Below are 27300 nucleotides of genomic sequence, written 5' to 3' on the forward strand. Positions count from 1 at the left end.
TTTAGTGTTTGTATGTGTAAAGTTATGCATTTGGTGTGATGAGATTTCCAACAGCATATCATATTGGTGGGATTATGCTTAGAGAAAATGAGGCCAGGGAGCTTAAAATTATGATGGATAGTAAGTTGAACTTCAAAGGTCACATCAAATCACATCACATCACATCAACAGTTGTTTGCTGGTAATGCAAAGAGGCAGGATAATCAGATACTACTGATATACAACACTTACAGGATGATTTGCATAGGCTGGAACTTTGGGAAAATTATTATGACTGTCATTTTAGTGTTTGTATGTGTAAAGTTATGCATTTGGTGTGATGAGATTTCCAACAGCATATCATATTGGTGGGATTATGCTTAGAGAAACTGCTGAGGCCAGGGAGCTTAAAATTATGATGGATAGTAAGTTGAAGTTCAAAGGTCACATAGCAAACATTCCAAATATAACTCAAAGGAGAATTGCAATATTGAAACAAACATTGACATACAAGGATAAGTAAGTTGTTTTGCTTCTTTATCAGGCTTTGATATGACTGCACCTCTGCTACTATGTACAATTATGTCCTCATAATCTACATTCAGTAAGAGGACAGATTGACGGTATGTGGACTGCAAACACTGGAAAACAAATTTCAAGCCTATGAACTTCTGAAAAGGTGTTATAGGATGTCAGTTGATAACAGTGGCGGCTTGTACATAAGCACCCCCAAGGAAAAAACAAAAAAAAATTTTTTTTGTTTGTGTTTATAAATAATAACAATGCTTACAACATTATATAAATGCAATAGAACATGTTAAAGGTTACAGCTTATGTTTCGACATTGATTGAATAGTTATTGTTTGATTCACTTTAGATTGTGAAACAAATGCACTATGATCTAATGTAGTGATGGGATTATCATGTTTGGTCAGTTGTGGCTAGACTTGCCAATATTCGTTTGCACTTGTCCCTGCATGTAACAAGTGCAAACAAATATCGGCATGTCTCAAAAATTCTCGAAGTATGTAAATTTACTTATTAATAAATTGGTTACTGATTAGGAAAAAATGAATTATTTTTCTTATTTTGTATATGCAGCACCCCTACTTAAAATTTTCATCAGCTGCCACTGGTTGATAAAAAAATTTTTCATTACATGAAAGGTGGGGAGAGGACAAGGAGGCATCCAAGGAAGTGAAGTTTATGTTTGGTTAGGAAAAAGGATAGAGATGAGAGCTAGATTTTCCTCTCACAGAGCAGTGAGTGAGTGGAACAGTTGAGTCCACTTTCTGTTGAACTCAGATTTAGAATGAGGAATGAAAGTCTTCATGCCAGCGAGGTAATTTCTCATTTGCTCGGAGCAGGTGTTAGGATTAGAAGAAAGCAATAGTCAGACTATGGAACAGAAGATGTTAACAATCATGCTGCACATGAATGTTACTCAATGGGGCAAAGAAACTTTTAGCTAGAGGATATCAGAAGCAGATTATAAATTATTTAAGCAAGCAATGTCAGAACTCACAAAGGGTTGGATGCCACCCTTGTGGCAGAAGGAATTGAAATGTTAATTTGGGCATTGCAGTGGATGTAGCTGCAATTTCAATTTCTGTCAAGATTAGGGGTGTGGTATGGATGAATGTTGTTTATATTGGTATTTATGTCAGGGATATTGGTGAAGTGTATGTGAAAGTGAAGTTTGTGTGGGTGAGTGGGTGGAGGTTCTAGTATGGTTTATCATTTTTTCATGGGATCAGTTTTTGGCATGTTAAATTTTTTTATTTTAGGATTGGTATTTTGTGTATGGAAGTGGTATTTAACCAGGAGTTGTAAACCAGAAATTAATTAAATGGATACTTCTAAGTTGAGACTGTTGTTTGTTGGTGAGAATCATCTATAAAAATCCAGTAGGCCATACATAACTCCAAGCAACTATTGTATGATATGCTGCTGTTTTATTGAAAGAAGTAAAACAAGGAACATATTCCAAAGCATGTCTAAAATGGTCTTTCATTCCAATTTTATGTCCTAAAAGGATCAAAATATCTCTAAGTTTCTGTCATGTCCCCTTTCTTGTAATTATTTCATATCTATTCCCATTTTGCAAAATTTAATGCTGAGGCAGCTAGCCGAATACCCATCACTTGAAGCAGTGATATTTGTAACAGATATCACTGCTTCACACATCAAGCACAAGAGCATCACTCGATGGTAGGTTTTGCACTCCACCATCTGTCTATTTGCAGTCATAGGCTTTCTTTCTTAAGATCTGAGACTGCTGGTTGTTCTGCTGTGTTTCCCGACCATATTATATCCTATCCGATTCCACTTGAATGCAGTAATTATACAGCTGAGCTGCATGCCATTCGGCTTGCACTTGTACATACCAAAAATGTATGATTTATGCAGACTTATTGAGTTCTTTGCAGTCCATCTTGTCTCTCCTGTGCATGATCCACATGAGTACTTTGATATTTGATAACTGTTGTATAAAATGAAGATCCTTAATTTTGATGTTCAATTGGGCTGGATTCCCAGCCATGTCAGAATTAAGAGAAATGAGACGGCAGCTGCTAGGACAGCTTATACTTTTTTACATACTGTTTATCAGTCCTGTTTAACTAATTAATCAGTGGCAGTCATTATAGCAGAAAGTACTGACAACTAAATAGCATAAGATTAAGCCTGAAATTAAGCATTGGCAATCTACTCAGTGTAAAAACAGAAGAAAGGAAGTTGTTTTTTCTATTCTTTACATAGATCACAGTCATCTTACACATTCTTATCTATTGAGGGCAGATGATCCACGTGTGTGAATAGTGTTACACTTTCTTCTTACCATTTGTCATCTTCTGTTGGAGTGTCAGCACTTCACTCAGGAAAGAAATGAAATTTATGCTAACCTAGCTGAACAATATTCATTCAAGCAAATCATGTCAGACTCTGACAAATTGCTTGAAGGTTTTAACTTTTTACAACAAATCACTATACAAACATGTTTGATCATAAATGCAATTTATGTGTGGATAGATACAGCATTGCTTCATTTTCTAAAATTTGTTTTTTGTACATATCTTGTAATTTACAATTTAGCTTTTTATTTATTTATTATTATCTTATATATTGCTGTAACTTTTGGAATGGTGCAATATGACCTTGGGATTTACCTTGCACCAGTCCCAACCAGCCAAACTCCAGAATATCCTTTACAATTGAAGATATTCTTCTCACCTATATGACTCCTAACCCTATAAATCCAAAATCTGCTCTACTCTATAATATTGTTCTTACATATTTAGTAGTGGAAAAAAAAAAAAAAACCTTTATGAAAGAAAAATGCTGTTTAGTCAATAATCCTCTCTCATATACTCATTCCTGCCTTTCTCACACAATTTTTTTTTTATTAAAAGACACTTTCAAGAATGCTGATCTAGCTGTTGTCATTCCTCAACCTTCCATTAAATATGAAAACACAAGCAACTGCTACTCAACATCCATTTCCATCTTCAAATTTGCCAAACCGAGTTCTCATCCACCTCTTTCATTCCATCTTACTTTGTGCTTCCACACACGTGTTTTCCCTAAGGGATACAATGTCCAGATGTCCAAAAAATATATCAGTTGGTTCCTTGATTCTTGACCACCTGCCCCTAGATAAAAAATATCCCTAGCAAGTTTATTTTTAGGGATATTTTTGTACAGATAGGTACTCATAATATTGTCTGTGAAGGAATAAAGAAGTATAAAATTAACATCATGGGAATTACAGAGACTAGATGAAATTGGAAAGGTCATTTTAAAAGACAGGATAGTAAGCTAGGTGTTTATTAGCAGGTAACTCAAAGCATCATGGGATAGCTGTAATACTGAAGATAGTTCAGGCAAGAGCCCTTCTTGATTATAATCCTATTAATGATAGGATACTTTGTATTAGACTTAAGGCTTGTCCTATCAATGTGCTGATAGTGGTAGTTTATGCATCCCACACACACACACACACAGGCCTGATGAAGAGAGTGAGGAATTCTATTGAAACCTACAGACTATTTGGGGCTCCTACCAAGGAGAGATGTACTTTTCATTTTAGGTACCTTGAATGCAAAAGTGGGAAAAAGTATGGGAGTGTGGCATGTTTGGTCTGGAAGAGCATAACACCCGTGGTGACAGACTGTTGGAAATTGCCCATGTTATTAGATTAGTTATTACCAATACCTGCTTCCTGAAACATCTACAACAGAACTATACTTGAACAGCTAGTGAAAGCAAAAGTAAGACTAAGACTCCAAAATCTTCCAGTCTAGTGGGACATGCCTGACTTGGATGTTTGAGTAATTCCTAGTGGGTTCACAGGAGAAACATCAACTCATTTGAATGATTTTTGGAGACTAGTGAGAACTCACCGAAAATGCCTTGGGAAAGGAGTCAAGGTTATAAATACAAGATACAACCAAGAAGCATCTCAGCCTAATAAGAAGACCAAGAGACCTATGGATACCAGATTCAACAGGGGATTTAATCGAAAGAAGGTGGTTGGAGAAAAGAAGAGACACAGAGAGTGAAGAATATAAGAGATTACTTAGAGAAGGGCCATCAGGCAGGATAACAAAAATCTTTATACTAATAAATGTAAAGAGATAGAGTTACAGGAAGGAGGTATAATTGCAAAAGGATGTTTTGTTTAGATCTTGACCTAAAGCACATGTCATCAAGGACATAAGTGGAGCAGAACTAACAGAACTGAAAATCAAAAACAGACAGAAAAAATACTGTGAGTAACTGTACAGCAGAGAGAATAAGGAAAATTTGGAGACATCCTCTCACCAGACAAAATTTAATTTTGAATCTCCTCCACTCTGGTATGATGTTGAAAGAGCAGTTAAGCAGCTTAACAATAATAATGTTTTAGTTGCAGATGGAATCTCAGCAGTGTTAATTAAGGCCACATGGGTTGGAGGAATGAGAGTGTTTCATAGATTAATTGCAAGGATATGGGAGACAGGATCCTGGTCCAGAGACTGGAAGAAGTTGGATTTCATTATACTACATAAGAAGGGAGATATAAAGCTTTGATTGTAAGAACTATAAGTTTAATCTTTCATGCAATCGCCCTAATCGTGTACCAATCTTGGCATGATTAAGGTGTCGGTTTCCATATCCCTTGGTGTGCAGGGTATGCCATACCATTTGCTTGCTGATGCTGCTTCACCCTATGACATTGAAACTGGATGATTTGTGCTGCTGCTGTTGGTCTGTACAATCTTGGACAATTTGTCAACCTCTGTCATCAATGACATGTGGGCTCTTGTTCGCTGGGGTCTGGTATGTCTGTTGACAGTATACACGTGGTAGATCCTTGATATAGTTACCCTCGAGAACCCTAGGGTTTCTTACCACTTGGGCAATAGAATGACCCATCTGTCTTGTGCTGATAATACATTCACAGTCAAGGTCACTAAGATCACCACATTTACCCCTTTTCGCGATTGCGATAAACTGTTGGGAAACCCTAATGTCGGCCTGTTTACCATCTGCATTTGGTTTGGTTTGGTTTCACTCTGCACGGGGGGATGCTGGTGTCAACTTCCTATCACTCATACTTATGTGTTATGCCCATTGAGTGTATTTCCCATAAAAGGGATAACCAAAGGCCATCAGATCTGTTTAAGTTAGGTCGGTGGAGAAAGGCTCGCAACTCTCTTTATATAAAGTGCTCTATAAAGAATCTACTTTTATGTAAAAGCTTAGTTTTCTTTCAAAAAACTAATCTTTTACATAGAAGTAGATTCCTTATAGAGCACTTATATAAAGATAGTTGTGAGACCTTTCTAAATTGACCTAACAGATCTCATGGTCTTCAGTCATCCTCTTTATGGGAAATATATTACATCCTTTTTTATGCTGATTATTGATTATTATATTATTGTAATTTATTTATTTTAAACAATTGAGAATTTTACTCACCATTTATTGTCCTGTTAATGCTATAGGGGTGCTTTTTGAAAATTATTCTCTAATTGTATTTTTATATTGTGTTCCATTTTCAATGTACTGAGGATGGCTATGATACATAAGCAAACATTTATTAACTGTAAAATTTATTTCATGTAAGTTTAAATTTCTGTGTTTAATTTTTCTAAATAAAATATATATATAAATTTCATTTCATGTTGTGATATGCAAATAACATTTAACTTTCACTCTGCAATCTATTTTTACACTTGTAGTCATTTATAATAATGACCAAAGTAAAATATTAGTCACAGTGTGCTACATTCTTCCATATGATGTGATGTTTCAAAATATCAGTATTTAAATTGTCCTTGTACAAAATTGATTATGCAAAATTAATTCTTGCTCTGAATAGGCAATCAAAAAAAAAAAAAAATGAAATTACCATACTTTGCCAGTGAATGTAGATATTCATCTATATTATTTTGTTCAATTTCTAGAAAGATGTGATAGATTTAGCTAGTCATGATAAGATTGTCCTTCAGCTACATCAAAAATTTGAAGCTCAGAAAGCCCAGGCAGTATCCGAAACCATTGAAGCATTACATCACCAAAATCAGGCTCAAATTGCAGAAGCAATAGAAATAGAGAAAAGGTTGCATGAGGCCAATATGGAAGAATTATTATCTCGATTAAGGAAAGAACACCAAGAGCAAATTAGTCATCTGAAAGCAACATTGCAAGCAGAAAAGCAGGTATGAAGATGTTTCCTGAAAGTATATTTTATGTTATACTGATCATTTTGAATTTTTCTGAAAGCTTTAAATGATTTAGGGGGAAATAAAAGAAAGAAAGAAAGAAATGCTGCAATTCATATATTATTCTTTAATCATAGATTGAGTGTTTGAATATGTTCAAAAAATTATGTTGCAAAATAACTTTTTTTTTATAAAAGTCATAATTATATTTAATTATATTAAAAACATTAAAAACACAGTTTATTAAATAACTCAACATGGTAGAGCCTCTGCTACTAATGGCTCGCAAAAAAGTTAAGCAAGTTTGAGCATGGTTAGTAGTTGGAAGGGATCAATCATTCGATGCTGTTGGCACACTCTCCCTTGATGAGTCTTTGGACTCCCAGGAGGTGTCACATAATATTTCCATAGTGTAATACCACTACTGTGAAAATAATCATAATTGATATAGTATTGGTATTACTTGCCAGCCACTATGGAGTATGAAAATTCATCACAGGCAGTCAAACACTCACATACCACAATAACTATTATACCTTGCCTTGAAGGCATTCAGAGTTGATGTACTCAGTGCCAACTCATTCACCACTGATGTCGATGTTTAGTGGAAAAAAACAGGCATTTAAAACTAATAATTAAAGAACTGAATTTATTTAGTTAATTAGATTAATAAGCTAATATTTTGCTGCACCTGTGATGGCAGATAAAATTCAAAGTAAGGGTGCTGTTGCTCCAGCGAAAAGAAGATGCATAAACCTGTACATTATATACTAAGATTAAAATTATTAAATTTAGTCATGATGGTGTATCGAACTAAGACAGGCTGCAGGCTAAACTTACCCCAAGGCATCTTCATGGGCACAAAACAATATACATTAATACCTGCCTTATGATTAATTAATGCCTTAGAATGCTTCACTCTATGATAACCTGCTCACCTGACACTTTTCAATTATGACCAATGCCCATTTATATGATGTTGCATTCTCTTATACAATGGTCTTTCATTTATACCACTCCAAATTTTAGATTTTAGAGATGAAGTTACTGTAAATCAATGTGTTCATGAACTGTTTATTATATTGTTGTTTGCTGCACCTGTTTGTGTTTTGCTGTTTCACTGTGAATTATAAACTTTATGTAACTATTATTTTATTGTTGTTAGTGATGGCAGATAAAATTCAAAGTAAGGGTGCTGTTGCTCCAGCGAAAAGAAGATGCATAAACCTGTACATTACATACTAAGATTAAAATTATTAAATTTAGTCATGATGGTGTATCGGACTAAGACAGGCTGCAGGCTAAACTTACCCCACTCTACTGTTGTTACAGTTGTTTAACACAATGATGCAAAGTGAAATGTGTTACATAGTTAATACTTGTTACATAGTTATCACCTGTGAACATAACAATCGTAAAAACTTTTACTGGTGTATATTGACGACCAAAACTGTTGGGATTCCCTTAAGCAATGCTATTCAGTGTAACTTATGTTTGTGAAAATTATTCGAAATTCTTCATTTGTATAACTGATGTAAATAAATGCTGTATTTACATCATATATGCACTATATGACTGCTTAAAAACATTATTAAACCATTACATGGATCTACAAGTGTGTGTGTGTGTGGGGGGGGGGGGGGTGATTCGCTATATGACAGTGATCTGAAACCTAACGTGTCTCATATGATTGGATATGCCTGTATTGAGCACATGTATGCAGGCATACTAGTAGCAATGTGAACACAAACTGATTATAAAAGGCTGGCTCATACAGTCCTAGGTGGTTGCACTCTATGAGTGTGGTGATGGGCACTTTCTGAAGGTCTCAAAATGATTGTCTTCCAAATTTTTGGCAATGTGATGCAGTCAGATTTGTTTTAAGTTTCATGAATTTGTAGTGCCTCTACCCCCCCCCCCCCAAAAATAAATAAATAAAAAAAATCCCTTGCCTTCACATACATCTAGGACACCTCAGAAAAAAGTGCACATATTCTTAAGAAGTATAATGTACAAACCTTCCTTTAGGCTTTACTAAAAGTTAGCTACACTTATCCATTAACCAAAAAATCCTTCCCACCCCCATTTGGACCATTCTGTAATCTACAGTATCCCTTTCTCCTGCAAACTTAAATACTTTTGACAAACAGGAAGAACTGCTAATATCTATCTAGAAAAACATAGAAAATATGTCCTTCATATACACTACAGTTGTTCAGGGAGTGGCAGACCGTTTTTTGGTTACAGATCACTAGATTCAGTGGGGAACAAAAACCTTTCTCCTATACAGAAACTGATTTAAATCAGAGAGAATATTTCTGGAATTTGCCACAGTAATATAATATTCCCCAAACTTAAATAAATTGCTGCATCACATTGCCAAAAATCTGGGGAGACCATTATTTTGAGACCTTCAACAAGTGCCTATCACTTCACTCATAGAGGGTTCCAGTTAGGACTGTAGCAACCCACATTTTGCAGTTGGTCTGTGTTTGCCTTCCTATTAGTGTACCTGCATGCAAGTTCTCAATATATTGTTTTTGTACATGAAAATGCCTTGGTGAAAAAGTCAATTAATCTAATTAACTAAATAAATCAGTTAATTATTAGCTTTAGGTCTTTTTTTTTTCTTTTTTTTTTCACTGATCAACATAAGTGATAATCGACGTCCAAGCATCCATACCAGATCATTCACCACTTGTAATGCAAAAATTTTTTTAATTTCCTTGCTCATTTGACCTCTGTACAGCTTTCAGGGATGACCTCTGTTCTTCCATCTTCCTATGAATAATTCTCATCATCATCAAATTCCTGACATATTCAGGGGATGTACAGGATCGTGTGATAGTACTACATGAAAAGTTACACCATTACAAACTTCTTATCAACAATTTTACTCAAGATGAGCCTGTTATCTGTCAACATTCCAATATTATCAGATCTTATACAGGGTGTTCGGGATAAATTTGACATATTTATAATTAATTATATTTTTCCGTAAGTTACATGTATTAACACACACTTCTCTTCATTTAAAAGTTTGGACCCTTCTTCATTCATATACAAGATGTCAGAAAGGATGGATAGCTGGAACCCACCTGAATCATGGAAGAGAATAACTTGTATCATGATGATTCGTGCCCGCCATCAAAATAAGGATATTACGACTGCTGCCCAATGCTCCCTGAATACAGTAAAAACAATCAGGCATGAACTAGAGACTTGCAATGGTTACTACGAGGATGTAGCAAGAAGAAAGATCCCTAGCAGACGATCTGATTGCGTTCGTACAGCAGAATTCCTTGCAAATCTGCAGGAACAGGTGTTGAAGAACCCTGGCATTGGAATTCGGGCTTTGTTCGTGGAGTTGCTAACTGTAGTCAAGCCCTGGATAACAAGGGTAGCCAATGGTAGGCCGTATGTATGGCAGCAGGATTCGGCCACTTGCCACACCTCTGGGAAAAGTCAAAAATGGTTGTCTGAAAATTTCTACGACTTCACCAGTCCAAATGTTTGGCCTCCAAACTCCCCAGACCTTAACCCCATGGATTATTTTGTATGGGGCGCAGTTGAAAAAGACACCAATCGCACTTCCAGTAATACAAAAGCCCAGTTAATGGATAAAATTAAAACAGTTTTTGCGGCCCTTCCCAGGGAGACTGTAGCATCAGCTTGTTCGAGGTTCCGAAGCAGAATTGAAGCTGTGATCGATGCTAATGGTGGTTATTTTGAGTAAATCTTGTTGATAGTATTGTAATTAACTCTGCCTGTAATGTTTTTTTGTCAATTCATTAAATTTAATAGATACAAAGAAGATTTTCTTTTTCCTTACGAAACTGTCAAATTTATCCCGAACACCCTGTATTTCTGTCTTCGAAGGCCATTTTTACTGTGTCAATCGACCTGTGTAGATCTTGGTCTTCCTTTGGGTCTTTTTTCTATCATCTTGGCAGAGAACACTTATTTAACTGATCTTTCTTTCCTTTCCCATTCTGTTTAAGTGAGCATACCACCTGAGATTAGCTGTGCTAACACATTCCTGAATGCTAACAATGTCAAGTTCTTTCCTGATATCCTTGTTTTTAATATGATACTACCATTGATGCCATCTGTTCAGTCCCCTAATCTTTCCAGGACTCTCATATCTGTGGTTTCCAGTCTTTAAACAAGAGTTTTATTTCTAACCCAGCTCTCTCAGATCTTTAAGTTAAAATTTGTTTCAACACTGTCTTTTACACAGCTAGTTTAGTGTTTTGACTAATCTCTCTTATTCCATATAAATTTATTCCTACCATACCAGCTTTGTTAATTTTGCTGTCTATTTCAAAATTTAATTTGCCATCTTCACTAAATATTATGCCTAAATAGCTGAAATGTTTTACTTGTTCTATAGGTCTACATGGATGCAGTTGATGTTTTCAATGTTTCTGCCTATTTTCATTATCTTTGTCTTTTTAATGCAGGTTTTCATGCCAAATTTATTACAGCAGTTAGTGTTAGAGAATCCTGCAAACTTGTCTTGGATTTATTTAAAAATATAACATCATCTGCATAAAGTAAAGGCTGAGATCTCTGGGGGGGGGGCCCTCAAAGCAAGCTCCCTCAAAATGCTTGACTGAATACAGAATAGAGCATTATACTTATTATGGCCCTAGGTTTGCCGAGTGGATAGTGTATCCACTCTCAGCCTAAAGGCTGCGAGTTCAAATCCCGCCTTGGGCATGGATGTTTGTGATCGTCTGTGGAAATACCAGTGGTGGTATGTGGAAGATGGCGTTGGTGTAGTTGTTGCAGTCAGTTGGTGATTGAATGGTGGAGACGGAGTTGTAGAGCAGGTGCCATCCATCGATGAGTCCTTGGACTCCCTGGAGGTGTCAAATAATAATAATAATAATATATATATATAATATCTTTTAAATTTTTTTCATGTAGTACTATCATATCCTGTACACCCCTTGAGGGTACATGGCAGGAATTTGATGATGATATATAATATCTTTTAATAATAAATACTTAAAGTAACTTAATACTTTTGCTGGTGTGGCTGGCTGAGTCGTTAGTGTATCCGCTCTCCAGCCAAAAGGCAGGTTTGAATCCCTCCATAGGCATGGGTATTTGTGACTGTCTATAAAGATATTAGTGATGGGCGGTAGATGGCATTGGTGTGGTTGCGGTTCTTTGTAGTTGGTGGATTGAGTGGCAGGAGACAGAGTTGTAGAGTAGATGCATGAGACAGAGTTGTAGAGTAGATGCCCACCCTCGATGAGTCATTGGACTCCCTGGAGGTGTCATGTAATAATAATAATAATTATTATTAATGGCCCATCTCTTACCAACTCACTCCCACCACTTTTGCACAGACTTTTGGATACCACAATATGTATATTTTACAAATACAAATATTTCCATGGGAAATGTTCATCTGAATTAACATCAATAATTCCCCCACTTAGTACTAAGCTCGTTGTAACACGTGCAGCTGCTGCTCAACATTCCTTCACAGTGCACCTTAAAACAAACAGAACAAGTTTCTTTTCCTTCATCCCTGCAACTGCTATATTGTGGAGCAACCCTCCCCCTGTTGTGTTTCCCCAGGAATACAATGTACAGTCTTTCGAATCGAATGTAAACAAGTTCCTCCTTTCCCAGCCCACTATCAGTTGAGCAACCAACCTCTCATTTATGGGCTCAATATTAAAAAAAATTAAAATAAAATAAAATAAAAAAATATATATATATATATCCTTACAGATATGTATAATGCTATGCATTATAGGAAGGATCACTACTCAAACCAGTTTCGACCTTTATTGAGGTCTCTTAAGTGGGAACCAGACCCAGAAGTGATACTAAGGTTGAAATAATGCAGAAGCCATATGACTTCCCATAATGCATAGCATTATACATGTCCATAAGGATATGTGCTTTGCATTATGGGATACTAAGGTAAATGATATGAAGTCATTAGCCTCTATGTACAAGTTGCCCAGTCATGAAGTTACTTCATGTGTAAACTTTGTTTGCTTACACTTCGATAAAGGATTAAACCAAGAATATAATTTCTTGGCATGTTTAATTTATAAAATGATATTCTTGTTTAATCCTTCTTCCGAATGTATGCAAACAAAAACATTGTGTGTATATAAAGACTGATGATTTCACATTAATTACCTTAGTGTCTCATAATGCACCTTAGTATCTCATAATGCAAAGCATACATCCTTTGGGTTGTATAATGTTAAGCATTGTGGGAAGGGCTGCCACTGATGAGATCTCAGTAAAGGTCACCGATCTTGCCCTTCCCAGAATGCTTCTGCAACCTGCTGCGAAAGGTTCACAAGTGTGGCACAAGATTTTGATACATAGGAGTAAAAACTGACGTAAAAGACTTTTTTTTGTGTGCATTTTACCTACATTGAATTTTTATTATACCTGTTTTATTATAGATATGCATCGTTATATGTGTTTATGGATTCTTCCAGATGTGCAACAATTATAGCATACTCTGCGCTTACACTGTAGCATCAGCACCATATGAAGATGTGACAGATTTAATTAGTGAACAACTGAAGTCTTTGAGTATTTTTCTCGTCATCGCAGCTGAATTGGTTTCAATGCCATAAGATCTGTTTCATTGTGTTTCAAAGATGGTGAATTTTAGTGAAAACTATGAGTGCTGCACTTTTAAAACATTACAAGACTATTAAAGTTGAAAACTGCTGCATTATGGGATACTAAGGCAATTGATATGAAATAATGAGCCTCTATATACAAGTGGCCTAATTATGAAGATGCTTCACATGTCAACAAAGTTTGCATGTGAAGACTAAACAAGAATATGATTTCTTAGCAAGTTTAATTTAATTGTTTGCATAATGAGAATATAACAATCATCAAGAGGTGCTTTAAATATTACTTTGAAAATTTTGGAATACTTTGAGACCTAAAGAGAATTATGAATGTCTCTATATTTCAAAATATTTCTATGCTACAGTCTCTTTCATTATAGAAAAAAAAATTTTTTCCATACTTCTCCACTAAAATTGGAATTTGTTTTTAATGTATGTCGTTCTTAAAAATTAACATATCATGGATAAACATTTAATGAAATAACTTTTTCTACTGTTATCTGTTCTTTTAAATTTGTTGTTGGAACATATACATCATTTAGTTTTTTTTAAGCTTAAATTTCCTTTTAAGTTTTATTGCTTATATGGTAGCATACATGATGGATATATTGTTTATAGAGAGAAATTTAATATAAAATAGAAAACTTTCGGTTTTCCATTTATTGTGTGTGCGCTTGCACATGCAATTGATTTATGAAAAGCATTTTGATATAAAACAGAGAATTATTTTTTTCTTTCTTAAACCCTTCTTTTGATTATTTTTCATAGATTCTTAAACATATTTAATTATGCTTGCTGTTATTGTTAGGAATTCATTAAGGCAATTTTGAAACAATTCCAAATTATTAATTGAAAAATATACATGTAATTCATTATCTGAGAAATCTTGATTCAAGAGGAAATTAATTTCCTTGTGATATTTATTAATAATAAATTTGAAATAAATGCTTCACTAGTTCTTGAAATATATACATTGGTGATACATAATGTTGATTTTGATTAATAAATTTCTGTATTAAATAACAGGTTACTTTTAATGAAGCAGTAGGGAAAATAACCAGGGAAAAAGATGCTATCATAAAAGACTTACAAGAGCGTATGCAGAACCTAGAAGAAAATAATGGTAAGTGCTTTGCTTTGAATAGAATTAAGATGAAGAAATCAAATACAATAAAATCTTATATTTAAATGTTCTGCAAAAGTGATGGAAAAAAAATGAAAAATATGGAAAATGAAAAAAAAATCAACTTGATTTTTATTTCATCATCTATTCTATTGTTTCAACCTAACTTCTGGGTTAGTATTTGTTAATGTAAATGATCTGCAGTGTTAATTTTATATACATCTCAGCTCAGTGAAATATTTTTTTTGTGGGGAGGGGGGGGATTGGAGCCAGGTTTTCAGGAGGAGGAGGAAATTCTAATTCTTGTACCAAAAAAAAAAAGGACTTTAATAAAGTTTCTGTCATCATAGATAAGATTTGGACTGGTCTCTTTTAATGACAAGTGTTGAGTGATGAAATCACTCGGTTTCAAGAGCATGCCCAAATGTTCATAATAATTTGCAAAACTTATTTATTTATTTATTTTACTTGGTTTTACTTGCTTTTATTCATTTCGTATATTAAAAATAATCAATGCTAAAAAAAACAGTGGCATGGAAAACCATTATTTATTAATTTCTAATGAAATTATTATGTCTGGCAGCTCTGAAAACAGTTTTAAATATAATATTAGCTTTATACTTAAAAACATTAAGATATGAAAATAATTAAAAGCTTTTATAGTTAACCACAAAACTTATAATAAAATACAATCAGCTTCAAGAAGAAGAAGAAATTAACATAACTCAAATTAGCAAGCATTTAGTGTTATTAGAGTGTCACTTGCCACATTCTGGGTTATTTTTCTAAAAATAAATACAAATTTTTCATGGTTATTGAAATTTTATCAAAGAAATGGAAGGGAAAATAAATGGTACTAAAATAAAATGTTTTAATTATGAAGGGAAATGTAAATATTGATAACAAAAAGACATATATTTTAACCTATTTACATTATTAAAATTTAAAAAGATTACTATGTTTCTGCATATTTCATTGTCTTTGTCTTTTTATTATTGATTTTCATATGAAATTTAGTATAACAGTTATTCAATTAAGTCAGGGAATCTTGCAGACTTGTACTGGATTTATTCAAAAGTATACTTTTGATGTTATACTTTATTCAAAAGTATAACATCATTTGCATAAAGAAAAGATCTAAGATTAACATCACCAATTTTGATATCAGTTGTAATACTACTTTCCTCCGTAATGTGATCCATTTAGATAATGAATAACAGAGGGGATAATGTACATCCTTGTCTGACAAAAGGCTTAACATCAAACTACTTCCTGTAATTTTTTAAATTCTAATTGCTGACTTACAACTCAAGTAAAGACTAAGTATTGCTTGATATAATGCCCCATCGACAACAACAACATATAACTGTAGCATAGATCTACAAAACTCAAATACAGATCCTTATATTCACATGGTTTCTCTCAACTATTTGTCTTCAAGTTAAAATCTGATTCTGACAATCTCTGTTTGGCCTGAACCCAGCTTGTTCTTCTCCAAGCTTCTTGTCCACAATTTTTCTTATCTTTTCTCAAGAATACTTGCATAAATCTTCCCAGGAACATCCAGTAGAGAAATTCCTCTGTAATTATTCTCATATTCAGCTTTATTCCCTTTTTTTTAACAGATGGATACTATGAGTACTCTGCTCCAGTCATCTGGAATTTGACCCTCTGATCAGGCCTTTTGAATGATGCAGGGTAGCCACTGTAAAAGTTTTATACCTCCATGTTATCATTTCTGGTTGAATATCATCTGCTTCAGCTACCTTTCCAAAAAGCTGTCACAAACCTGAAATGGTTTGTGATAGCTTTTTCTATTAAGTCCTGGTATATATTCCAGATAGCATTCCTATTGAGTGTTTTCTGTCACCATGCTGACACTGCTTGTTTCGTTTAGTAATCTTTCAAAGTAATTACTCCAGATATCTAGAATATCTTTATCATCTGATTCCTTTTACATACCATGCTGTTTAATTTGTTCATAAATGATATAGGATATGATCTGAGAGGAACAGTTCATTTGTTTGCGGATGATGCGAAGTTGGGTAGGGCAATAGTGAATGCAGATGACGTCAAAATTTTGCAGGATGATTTGGATAGATTGGAGGTCTGGGCTAAGGAGAATGGATGTCAGTTTAATGTGGCAAAATGTAAGGTTATGCATTTTGGGGTGAAAAGATTGGCGGCAGTTTACTGCATTGGTGGAACCGTGCTCCAGGAAATTGATGAGGCACGAGATTTAGGAGTGTTGGTAGATAAGGAATTGAAATTTAGGGGACACATTGCAAAAGTGGCCAAAACAGCTCATCAAATCACTTGGTTGCTGAAGAATACGTTGACAAGCAGGTTATTGTTCCTCTGTATCGAGCCTTGATAAGACCCCATCTAGACTACTGTGCTCAGATTTGGTCACCTAGGTTTCTTCTTGATGGGGAGGAGGTGGAGAGGATCCAGAGGCGTGTGACCAAGATGATAGCAGGTCTGTGGAATGAACCGTATGAGAACAGGTTGAAAATTTGTGGGTTGCAAAAATTGGTTGATAGGCGGAGGAAGGGAGATATGATTGAGACATTCAAATTACTGAAGGGTTTCTATAAAATTAATTCAGAAGATATTTTTGAGAACAGGGCTGGTTGTGGGAGGACTAGGGGACATCCATGGAAACTGGGCAAAAGTGTGGTTAGTAAAGGTGTTAGAGCTGGGTTCTTTACTTTTAGAGTAGTGAATGAGTGGAATGCGCTCCCTGAGTCTGTGGTGGATGCTGTGACAGTGAATGATTTTAAGGCGAGGTATGATAGATACTGTATGAATGTCAAATAGTTGTGATGAATATGATTTGGGGCCTCCCTCGATGAGTCTAATGACTCCCTGGAGTTGCCCGTAATAATAGTCATAATAATAATAGTAATAGTAATACCATTTTCTCTTCATTTCTAAATTTTTTTAATAGCTGCCAGAATATTTAAACACCTTCTAGATATTTATTTTCTATGTTTTTACCAGTCTTCCCATGACTTTTGTTTCATTAGTTTTACATAGTGCTTTTCTTTCATACATTTTTTTTTCTGTATTCTCTAAGAGCACAAACTGACTTGTATGCCAAGAACTTTTACTATGCTTTCTTCCTTTCCTTGACTACCTGTCTAACATCTTGCAGGCAACCTTCACATGCCTCGCTATCTAAATCAGTCATTGTTTCCTTCAAGGTTTTCCACTATATATCCAAGGTGTAGTTATTATTTTCAAACTCATTTTTTTCTGGAATGATGTTTGTGTATTATAGTTTACAGTTCACTCCTTAAAGCTTCTCAACATAGATTCATTTTAAAGTTTTTTACTCTTGTATTCAGTATGAAATTCACTTTTATCCTGCTCCAAACTAAAGAGTGATCACTTCCTATTTCAATACTCTGTATACTCTTTTGTGTTCTGAACCAATGAGAAAATATCACTATCAATAATGACATAGTCAACAAGACTTTTCTTATTTCTTGCATCTTTTCTTAGTGGGAATTTGTGTTCATTTTATGTTGGAATATGGCATTAGTAATAACTTTGCTCTTTTTCTCCAAATTTTCCCCGAAACATTTTTGTTTGTCTGGTAATCATATCCTACTCTGCTATGTCAGCTACCTTCTCTAATGCCTCAAAAAATTTCTCCTATTTGAGGAATTGGAGAAAGGTAGCTTCCTCCAATTTCCTTAATTCACATGGAAAACACAAGGAAATTAGTTGAATTAGTGGAATTCTACTAATTAGTGGAAATTATTCAAAGGCCAAATATTTCAGTCTGAAAAATTACAAGCCAACATCAGTGGCAAAGTAGTTTAATACAAAGTAGAATGCAAACAGTGGATTATGTAATGTTATACATGACAATGCAAAGAAATAACTGAGTGTATACATTATATTATTACTTATTGATTAACTATATTATTAATTAAAACTTTAATAGTGTGCAATTAAAATAAAACTCTTCCATATCTTTGATATTGAGAGGCAATCATTCTGATTCAAGTTCAATTGATGAAGTAAGGCTTCATCACTTTCTTTAAATAAACATTTGAATTTATAGCGACAATGAAGTAAGCATGTTTCAGATCATATCGTATTGTTTCCTGTATCCATTTCATGTTTTTCATGGCTCAGTTTCTTGTATTTGCTGTTGTTGATATAAGGCTGGTGTTCTTTTATTCTCTTTTTCCCACTCATCTTTCAGTGTGTCCAAAATATGAAAAGTGACAGTCACAAGGAACTTGGTAGATGCCAGGAAGACTAAGAAGGAAACATTTATCTTTAGAAGATGGGAACCATGATAATAGTTTGATGATCGGAATAAATGCAATCACTAGATGGTACTTCTTAAGAATTCTAGAAATTGGTTCTGAGATGCTAGAAATGTAAGCGATAAAGACTGTATATACTGTTTCTTTGTTATTTGAGCTAGGAATATAGGAATCCAAAAGACATTTTGTAGTCCAGTCTGAGAAGCCATTGCATTTCGTATATTGTTTGGTGTTTAAAAGCTCTTGTTGTAGTTGTGGTGTAAAACAAATGATCTAAGCATGTTATGATAAAGTTTTGATAATTCCAATCTTTTGAGAGGGATTGGGAGCTGATTGCTCTTAAATATGGTATCCTGTGAAGTTAAGCTTTCGATAAACAGAAGTAATTATTTACCCTGATGATGGGCAGAGTAGTAGGATGTCTAAGAAGGATAATTTGTTTTATTTTTTTTCTATTTCCTTAGTAAAATTAATTTGTGGATGCAAATTGTTTATGTTTACTAGAAAGGCAGGTAATGTATCTTTGTTGTGAGGCAAGATCACAAAAACATCATAACATCATCTATATAACATACCCAAAACGATGGCTGAGGTTGTATGAATATGAAAAATTATGTCTTCTAAATATTCCAAATAGAAGTTGGCAAGAGTGAGAAAGAGTGGTGGTTTCTTTCCATGGTGGTTCCTTCAACTTGCCTGTAGATTCTGTTTTGACAAAGAAAATAATCAGAGTGAATGACAAAGTTGAATAATTTCACTATTTCTGGCAGAAAGGATTGTGAGAAGAAATGAAGTGTGACTTTTAGAGATGTGTTAGTGAAAAGTCATTCAGTATGGAAACTTACCATTAAATCATTAGGCTGTATGGAAACCTTCTGTAGCTCAGTGGATGTAGCGTTTGCACACCACTGCATTTGGCCACACGAAGGAAGACTTGATTTTGAGTCTAGTTGGCGACTACAGGAAATTTTTCTAAGCCTTTTTTCGACTGGTTCCCGAGTTAGTCGATCTCGGTTATGGGCAAGCGGGTTTTTCGTCCCATAAACTCAAGAAAATCGATCGTAGAACCCACATTATTTCAGACATTAAATACGAGTGTTAGGGTTAGGGACCACGAGATGGTGGCACTTGTTGAGCTGTCTCTTTTCACTGCGTGCCACTTGATTAGTGATAGCCTTGGGCCAGCTATCTCTGATTGGGCTACCAGTGGAGATTGAACTGCCCACTCGGTCTCCAAAAATTAGATAGGGCTTAAAACGGCCTCGCCTACTCCCTATATATGGGATTAAAAAGGTGTTAGCTGATTTTTTTATTTTTTTTAATTTCAATTTATCCAGAAAATCAGTGGAATTTTTTAATGAAAGATTGGAAATTATCAATATGAGCTTTTAATAAATGTGCCAAAAACTTTGCTATGTGATATGTCAGGGAATCTATACAGTCAACAATTGGATGAAGAGGAATGTTTTCTTTGTGAGTATTTTAGCAGATCATAGAAACGAAGGGTTTTAGCAAAATAAGTTTTCAATTTATCTGTTATTTCCATCAAGGCTTACGACTTCATCTAGCAGTGAGTTAAACTTTTTTCAGTTGACTGTTGGTGGGGATGTGATCCATTTCCTGGTATATTGATCTATCACATAGTAAAAGAGATATTTTTTGTTTATAATTTGCAGTGTCCATAACTACTGTGGCTTTACCTTTGTCAGATTTTTTAGTACCGAGATGATTGTTGCATCCTAAGGATTTTACAGCTTCAATTTCTACTAACGAGATGTTTGTAGGAGGAATCTTTGATTTCAGTTACACAGACGAGACTTCCAAGCAGAGTTTTATTTTTCATTTTTTTTATGTTGGCCCCCATATACGAGAGGTTGGCTGGTCAACCTATAGTACTTTAGTACTGTATATGGGTAGTGGGTTGGGAAAGGAGCAACTTGTTAACATTCGATTTGAAAGCCTGTATATTGTATTCCTTGGGAAATACCTCAGGGGAAGACTGTTCCACATTACAGCAGTAGCAGGGATGAAGGAAGACGAAAAGAAACTTGTTCTGTGGGTTTCGAGGTGTACTGAGGGGATGTTGGGAGGTGGCTGTACGTGTTCCAGTGGGTTTAGTACAGAGTGGGGAAATTATTGATGTCGTTTCAGATGAGCATTTTCCATGAAAATATTTGTAGAATATACAAATTACAGAGACTAAACATCTATGTGAAAGTGGGGGGAGTGAGTTGGTAAGAGATGGATCATTTATCAGTCTAATTGCTCTCCTCTGTATTGAGTCAAGCATTTTGAGGCAGCTTTTAGGAGCCCCACTCCAAATGTCAGAACAGTATTCGATAGCTGGGAGGATTTGCGATTTGTATAAGGTTAACAGCTGTTTTGAAGTGAAGTAACATCTTGAGCAAAAGAGAAACCCTAGTTTTTTAGAAGCTGAGGATGCAGTGGTTGTGATGTGTTTATGCCGGGAGAGGCCTGATGTCATGGTAATTCTGAGAAGAGAAATTTCATCTTGTCTGGGGATTTGAGTGTTATCAAAAATAATACTGGGAGAAAATGGTTCTTTTTTTGTGGGAAATAAGACAGCACTGGGTTTTTCTAGTGTTGACGATGTTATCTGAGTCCCATTGGAGGATGTTTTGGTGGTCTGCGTTAAGGGAAGTTGTGGTTTATGTTCTGTGGGTTGAAGTGAATTGTGTAGGGTAAGGTTTTTCAAATGAAAGGGAGGAGTGCAATGTGCTGTCATCTGCAAATCTGTGTATTGGGTTGGAGGTCAACTGAAGTAGGTCATTGATGTATAGAAGGAAGAGGGCCGGTGAGAGAACAGAACCTTGTGGGACCCCAGCATTAGTTGGATATTGGGAGGATAGGGAGCCATCTACCATTACACAGTGTGCGTCCAGACAGGAAGCTGGTAATCCATCTGCAGAAGTCCTGAGATAGTCCAAATGATGGAAGTTTGCTTAGTAAGCCTTTGTGCCAGACTCGGTCAAAGGCTTTAGAGATATTGAGTGCAACTACTTGGGATTCGTCAAATTTTTCCATGGTATATGTCCAGAGATGGGTGATATATGAGAGCAGGTCGCCTGTTGATCGGCATTGGTGGAATTCGTACTGGTGGTCGCTCAATAGCTGGGTACCTTCAAGGTAGAGTAGTAGTTGAGAATTTATGGTTTTCTCCATCACTTTAAATAGGATTGAGGTGGGTGAGATAGGGCGGTAGTTAGATGGCTGCGATTTGTCTTCGTTTTTGGGAATGGGTTGAATATAGGCCAATTTCCAGGCTTTGGGATATATACCAGTGGAGTAAGATAGTGTGTACAGATGGCATAGGATAGGAGTCAGTTCTGCTGCACAGACCTTCAGGACAATTGGAGGAATGCCATCAGGGCCAGGGGCTTTTTTTGTGTCTAATTTTGACAACAGGTTTATGATCTCTTTCTGGCAAAAGGATACAGGGGCATTGTGTGTTGGGCAGTTGGAACGACTGGGGGGCATTTGCCATTGTTGTTTATGTGTGCATTGCAGGCAAAGTGTGAAGCCAGGAGATTAGCTTTTTCTGTAGGTGATGTTGCAATTGAGCCATCTGGGTATGATAGGGGTTGGAGTAGTGTAGGGCAAAAGTTGTGACCAATTGCTTTGGCAAGAGACCAAAAGGCATGACTGCCACTAGGACAGGCTGCAAGTTTCCTGCTTTTTGCCCATTCAAATTCTGTTTTGGACTCATTGATGATTTTTTTGCGTCTATTTCGGGCTTCAGTATAGGCACTGAAGGAGGATGGAGTTCTTAATTTGAGCCAGTTGTGGTATGCCTGGTTTTTCATTAGTACAGCCTTGGCACATCTTTTGAAGAACCAGGGTTTGGATAGGAGAGGGCAGTTCAGAGTGGTGTGGGGAATATATGTTATCTTGCCAGTGAGGATTACTTTGGTGATGTGTTCGGTGCATATGTTTGGATTGGAAGCCTGCAAACAATAGTCCAACCATGGGAATGAAGCATAGTAGTCTCAGAGGCTGTCCCATTTGGCACTGTTATAGTGCCAGACTACTCTTGTGTAGGTGTGACTGTGTAAGCGTTGTTGCATGGGGCTGGAGGTGAGCACTAGATTGTGGTCAGAATTACCCATGGGCTCACTACATTCACTGTATATTTGGAAGGGTCATTGGTAAGGAAGAGATCCAGGGTATTTGGGAAGTGATTTGGGTTATCTGGTATTCTGGTCGGCTTGTGAACTATTTGTGTAAGATCGTTGGTGATGGCAAATATTTCAGCGTCTCTGTCTGCAGGATCTGTACAACTGGAAGAGGAAAGCCAGTTGTTGTTATGGACATTAAAATCACCTAGGAATATGATTTCACTATTAGGATAGTGGGACTGGAGGAAATCAACTTTTGAGGAGAGGAAATTAAAGAACTCAGAGTGGTTTGTGGTATTGGGAGAGCGATAGAGACAGCAGATGAATTTTACTGAGTGGGAGAGTGATATTTTTAGTCAAAGAAGGTCAAAGTTGGGCGATTCTAGGTTAGATGCTCTCTGGCAGGGTATGTCAGAGCGGATATATGTGCACACACTACTCTTGGGTCGAAAGGAGTTAAATAGTGAATAGTTTGGATAGTTGAGATGGATGGTGCCAGGGGAAGGTGGAATTTGAGTTTCTGTTAAGAAGAGTAGGTGGGGTTTGGTTGACTATAAATAATAGTGAATGCCATTAAGGTTAGAGTCAAGACCATGGATGTTGGTGTAGTGGATATGCAAGGTTCTGTGGGGCATGGGTCTTGCACGTTCCCTATGCAGTGCCTACATACTGGTCTCCTTGGTGGCTACTAGTGGCATCACTTGGTTTTTGCACTAGTTTGGTGCAAAAACCAAGGCTGTATCTTCTTTTTGTACGTAAAAATTATTCTGCAACATGAAATACCCAGAGCAGAGTACTTGGGCAAAGAGGACCATGATGTTGGGTGGAAATATGTTCTGTAAGAGAAGAATAGTATCATTGATCGTGACATTAGTGAAAAAGGCAGTTATGTCAAAGCTGACTAATAAATCTTCGTCATTGAGTGTGATGTTTCTAATTTTGTTTATGAAGTGTTGTGTATTTTTTATGTAGGAGGGGGAGTGACCTACCAACTCCTTGAGTGTTGCCGCTAATTTCTTGGCTAAGTGATAATTAGGACTGTCGATTCTTTCAACTATCGGTCATAGTAGTGTGTTTGTTTGTATTCTGTTTCCATTCATATTTTGTCAGCTAAATTGGAGGGGAGCGATCTTAGACCTCTTTCAATATGATAATTTAATAGCAAAGTTTCAAGCACTAAAACAACAAGAAAGCAACAGACAATCCAGACACCATGTCCAGAGGAACAGCCAATTACAAACCAATGATACAAGGAACAGCCAATCACCTACGAGTGAAGTCAGGCGCAACCAACGGACCACAGTTAAGTTATTAACAAATCCAGCTACAACTTTAACTTAGGAGAACTAGCACTTCTGGAAAAAGGCCTGAACTATGCTATTGTACCAAAGTCATTAAACAAATTAGATTTCATTTATCATATTGAAAGAGGTCTAAGATCCCTCCCTTCCAATTTAGTCGACAAAATACAAATGGAAATATCGTGCATATTAAACTCTAACAAACACCAATCAATTAATGAGTAATTGTTTTAATTATCGATCTCCTGATATTTAAAACATCGAGGTAGTTCCCCAAAATTCAAATTTAATTACATATGACTGTACTAGGAAATTATAATGGAAATACCCTTTTAACAGAACTGAATTCTAACAGAAATTTTAAAAATAAGCACCATTTGAACCATGTTAAATCAAAATATACAGTGTAAAAAAATAGAATTGCTTTTGTTTTATCAACTGTGTTATTTCGAAATCGTGTAAAAAAAAGCCGTGTAAAAAGAGAATTAGCTGTATATATTCATGTCATCTGTAAAGCATTAAAATATATTTTTAAACATAGAAACTACAAACTTGTATTTACAACTAATTAGAAATTAGCAAATCTCTTTAGAAACTCTACTAAACATGTCACAAAAGTAATTTTTGGAAAATATATATTAAAAAACAGCCAATAATTGAAATTTCACATGAGTATACAACATTAACTTATACAATAAATTAAAAACAAAACATTCATGTGTGAGTTTCAAAAAAAAAAAAAATTAATAAAAAGAAAACAATCAGATCCAATTCTAAGGCTATAAATGCCCACATGCTTTATGTTATATCTGATTATTGGCAATTAAACTAAATAAAATTAGTCGCTAAATTTACAGTCAATTAAAATATGTCCTGTTCTCTTTTTTTGCGAGGTGGGGGTGGCGGCATTGCCCTGTTGTATGCTCACTGACTCACTCACTCTTCCATTTTTTTTTTTTTTTTTTTTGAGGACAATTGTTCAAAATTGCCAGCATTTTCTGGGCCTAGTTGTCCATCCATCTGCTTTAGAAATACCAATTCATATGGAATAGAATTGCTTATTATTTATTATTCATTGTTTTACAATTTTATTTAACTTTCCAATGCTACTAGCATTTCATTTCATTGTGCCTGCAGATTAGCCACTTTAAAATGACAGTAAAACTTGATGAAAATAAAAACTGTATTCACAGTCATCATGGCAGGTATCTGTAGGAAGGTCTGGCAGACTGCACTTAATAAATTATTTACTTTGTTCTTCTGGTGTTGTTTATACAGTAAAACTATTTATTACTGGTTTTTTTATTGCTTACTGAATTGTGTTTTATTCTACTTTATACCATTTATTCTACATCATTTATATATTTGTGTGGTTTTATGTTCATGATTTTTTTGTTTACCATCCAACTTTAAACAAAAGGAGCCATAAGGCCAGTGATCATGCCTTGCTGTCTACAATCTGTAATGGGTCTAGACCTTTTTTCTGTTATCCTTAGATATATATTAGTGATTCAACTATTCTGGTCTCAGTTGTTCATTAACATTCAGTTGTCACTTATGTCTTAATCAATCTATCCAAAAGTTTTTTTTTAGGATAGAGTGCTTAGTGTGCTCCACTAAATCTAAATATTAAGCTTGCTATCTATCTATTTATTTATTTATTTTTATTATTTTTTTTTTTTTTGACTCACTCTCTGCATTACCAATATTTGTATGTCAGAGGATATTATACTTTGGAATTATGCATTTAACAGAATTCACTTGTTGAAGGTCAGTTTTGTGAATTTTTCTACATATCATTCTACAAAGGTGTCTATTTTTATTTATTTATTATTATTATTGTTATTATTTTTAATTTTAATCCTGCTTTTTAATTTGGTTTGCTTTTCAAATTTTTCTTCTCTGGATACAGTAAGGCACTTGAAGTTGTATATCGAATATTTTGAATTGGAAATAGTCTTCATTTAAAGTATGATTTGTATAGTTCTTTAGTAGCAATAACCATATTTTCATTTCTTAAAAAGATTGTTTTGTTTTCTTTTGCTGATGCATATTTTTTTTACAGTTTTTATTTCAGCTTTTATTCTCATCATTAGTTGTATCTGCCAGTACTTTATCAATAAACTTCAATGACACTTTTGGAAAGTTATCAGTAAATTCAAGCAGATGGCAGATGTTGTCATAAGTTTGTGAAAGTTCCTGAATGGATGTACTTTTAAAAGTTCATTTCTCTGAAGATGGGAAAAAAAGCTATAATGAAGACATTAGCCTTTCTCAATGTGGCAGACTCAGAAATGAATTTGTATATATGTACTAATGTTTACTGTAAATTTGGGATTCCTGAAATATGTTTATGATTAAATGATGTAAAATATACGTGCGAGACATATTTCAAATGTCCAAGACTGTGTTGAACACTTAATAATTATCAAATTTTGGTTAGTGTTGAAATTTTATTTAATGAAAGTGTGGATCATAATTGTTAATTCATACTATAATTGTTGCATGCATATTATATACTGTATATAGTAATTACCTATTTCTGTAACATTACCATTTACTATGTATGAACTTTGAATTAGTGATTAAGCATAAACTGCCTCCTTTCTGTGTTCAGCAACCCTCGAAAGGTTTCTGCGAGAGAAGGCAGATGTTACCTCAGAAGTTGGTCAGGCCTTGTCTGATGCCCTGAAGAGAGAGAAGGAGGCAAGGTTGGAAATATAGTGATGTTTACAAAATTAAGTATATCTCTGTTATTTTTAATACTAGTATTAAATATTTAATTCATATACATCACAGTGATTCCAGAACTGCGTCTTTCGCTTTCTCCTTGTTTTTATTTAAGGTCTTTTTTTTTTAATAAAGGAGGTATAAGATATATTTTAGATGTGTAAAAATCAGGGACCATTTTTACCAAAGAATTATACCAGCAGAAATATTTTTTTTACAAAATATTTGTTATTATATGAATTTGCTTTTAATAAGCAATTTATAAAATAAAATTTAATATGTTGATATTAGAATCAAAACTAAGCCAAAATCAATATTAAATCATTCATAGTAATTGAATCTCATAAATTGAATCAGTAGGTGTTCATGGGCACATTATTTATTTTAAATAAATTTTTAATCTTTCATT

General features: G+C 34.9%; 1 protein-coding gene across 4 annotated transcripts in view; it reads left to right on the forward strand.

Annotated features, from left to right (window-relative positions):
- LOC150108169 (RB1-inducible coiled-coil protein 1-like) overlaps positions 1-27300 on the forward strand; it is a 611254-nt gene that overhangs the window by 398025 nt on the left and 185929 nt on the right. For 3 of the 4 annotated variants that reach the window (XM_090390625.1, XM_090390624.1, XM_090390626.1), the window contains 3 exons: positions 6429-6683; positions 14342-14438; positions 26779-26872. In XM_090390625.1, the coding sequence (XP_090246751.1) occupies positions 6429-6683; positions 14342-14438; positions 26779-26872 (446 nt within the window). Of the gene's footprint in view, positions 1-6428; positions 6684-14341; positions 14439-26226; positions 26893-27300 lie in introns of those variants that run through there. The other variant, XM_090390627.1, reaches the window with a different exon arrangement.

Source organism: Typopeltis vanoorti, chromosome 3, assembly GCF_054136105.1.
Source record: "Typopeltis vanoorti isolate ZY-2024b chromosome 3, IOZ_Tvanoo_1.0, whole genome shotgun sequence".
NCBI classification, from domain to species: Eukaryota; Metazoa; Arthropoda; class Arachnida; order Uropygi; family Thelyphonidae; genus Typopeltis; species Typopeltis vanoorti.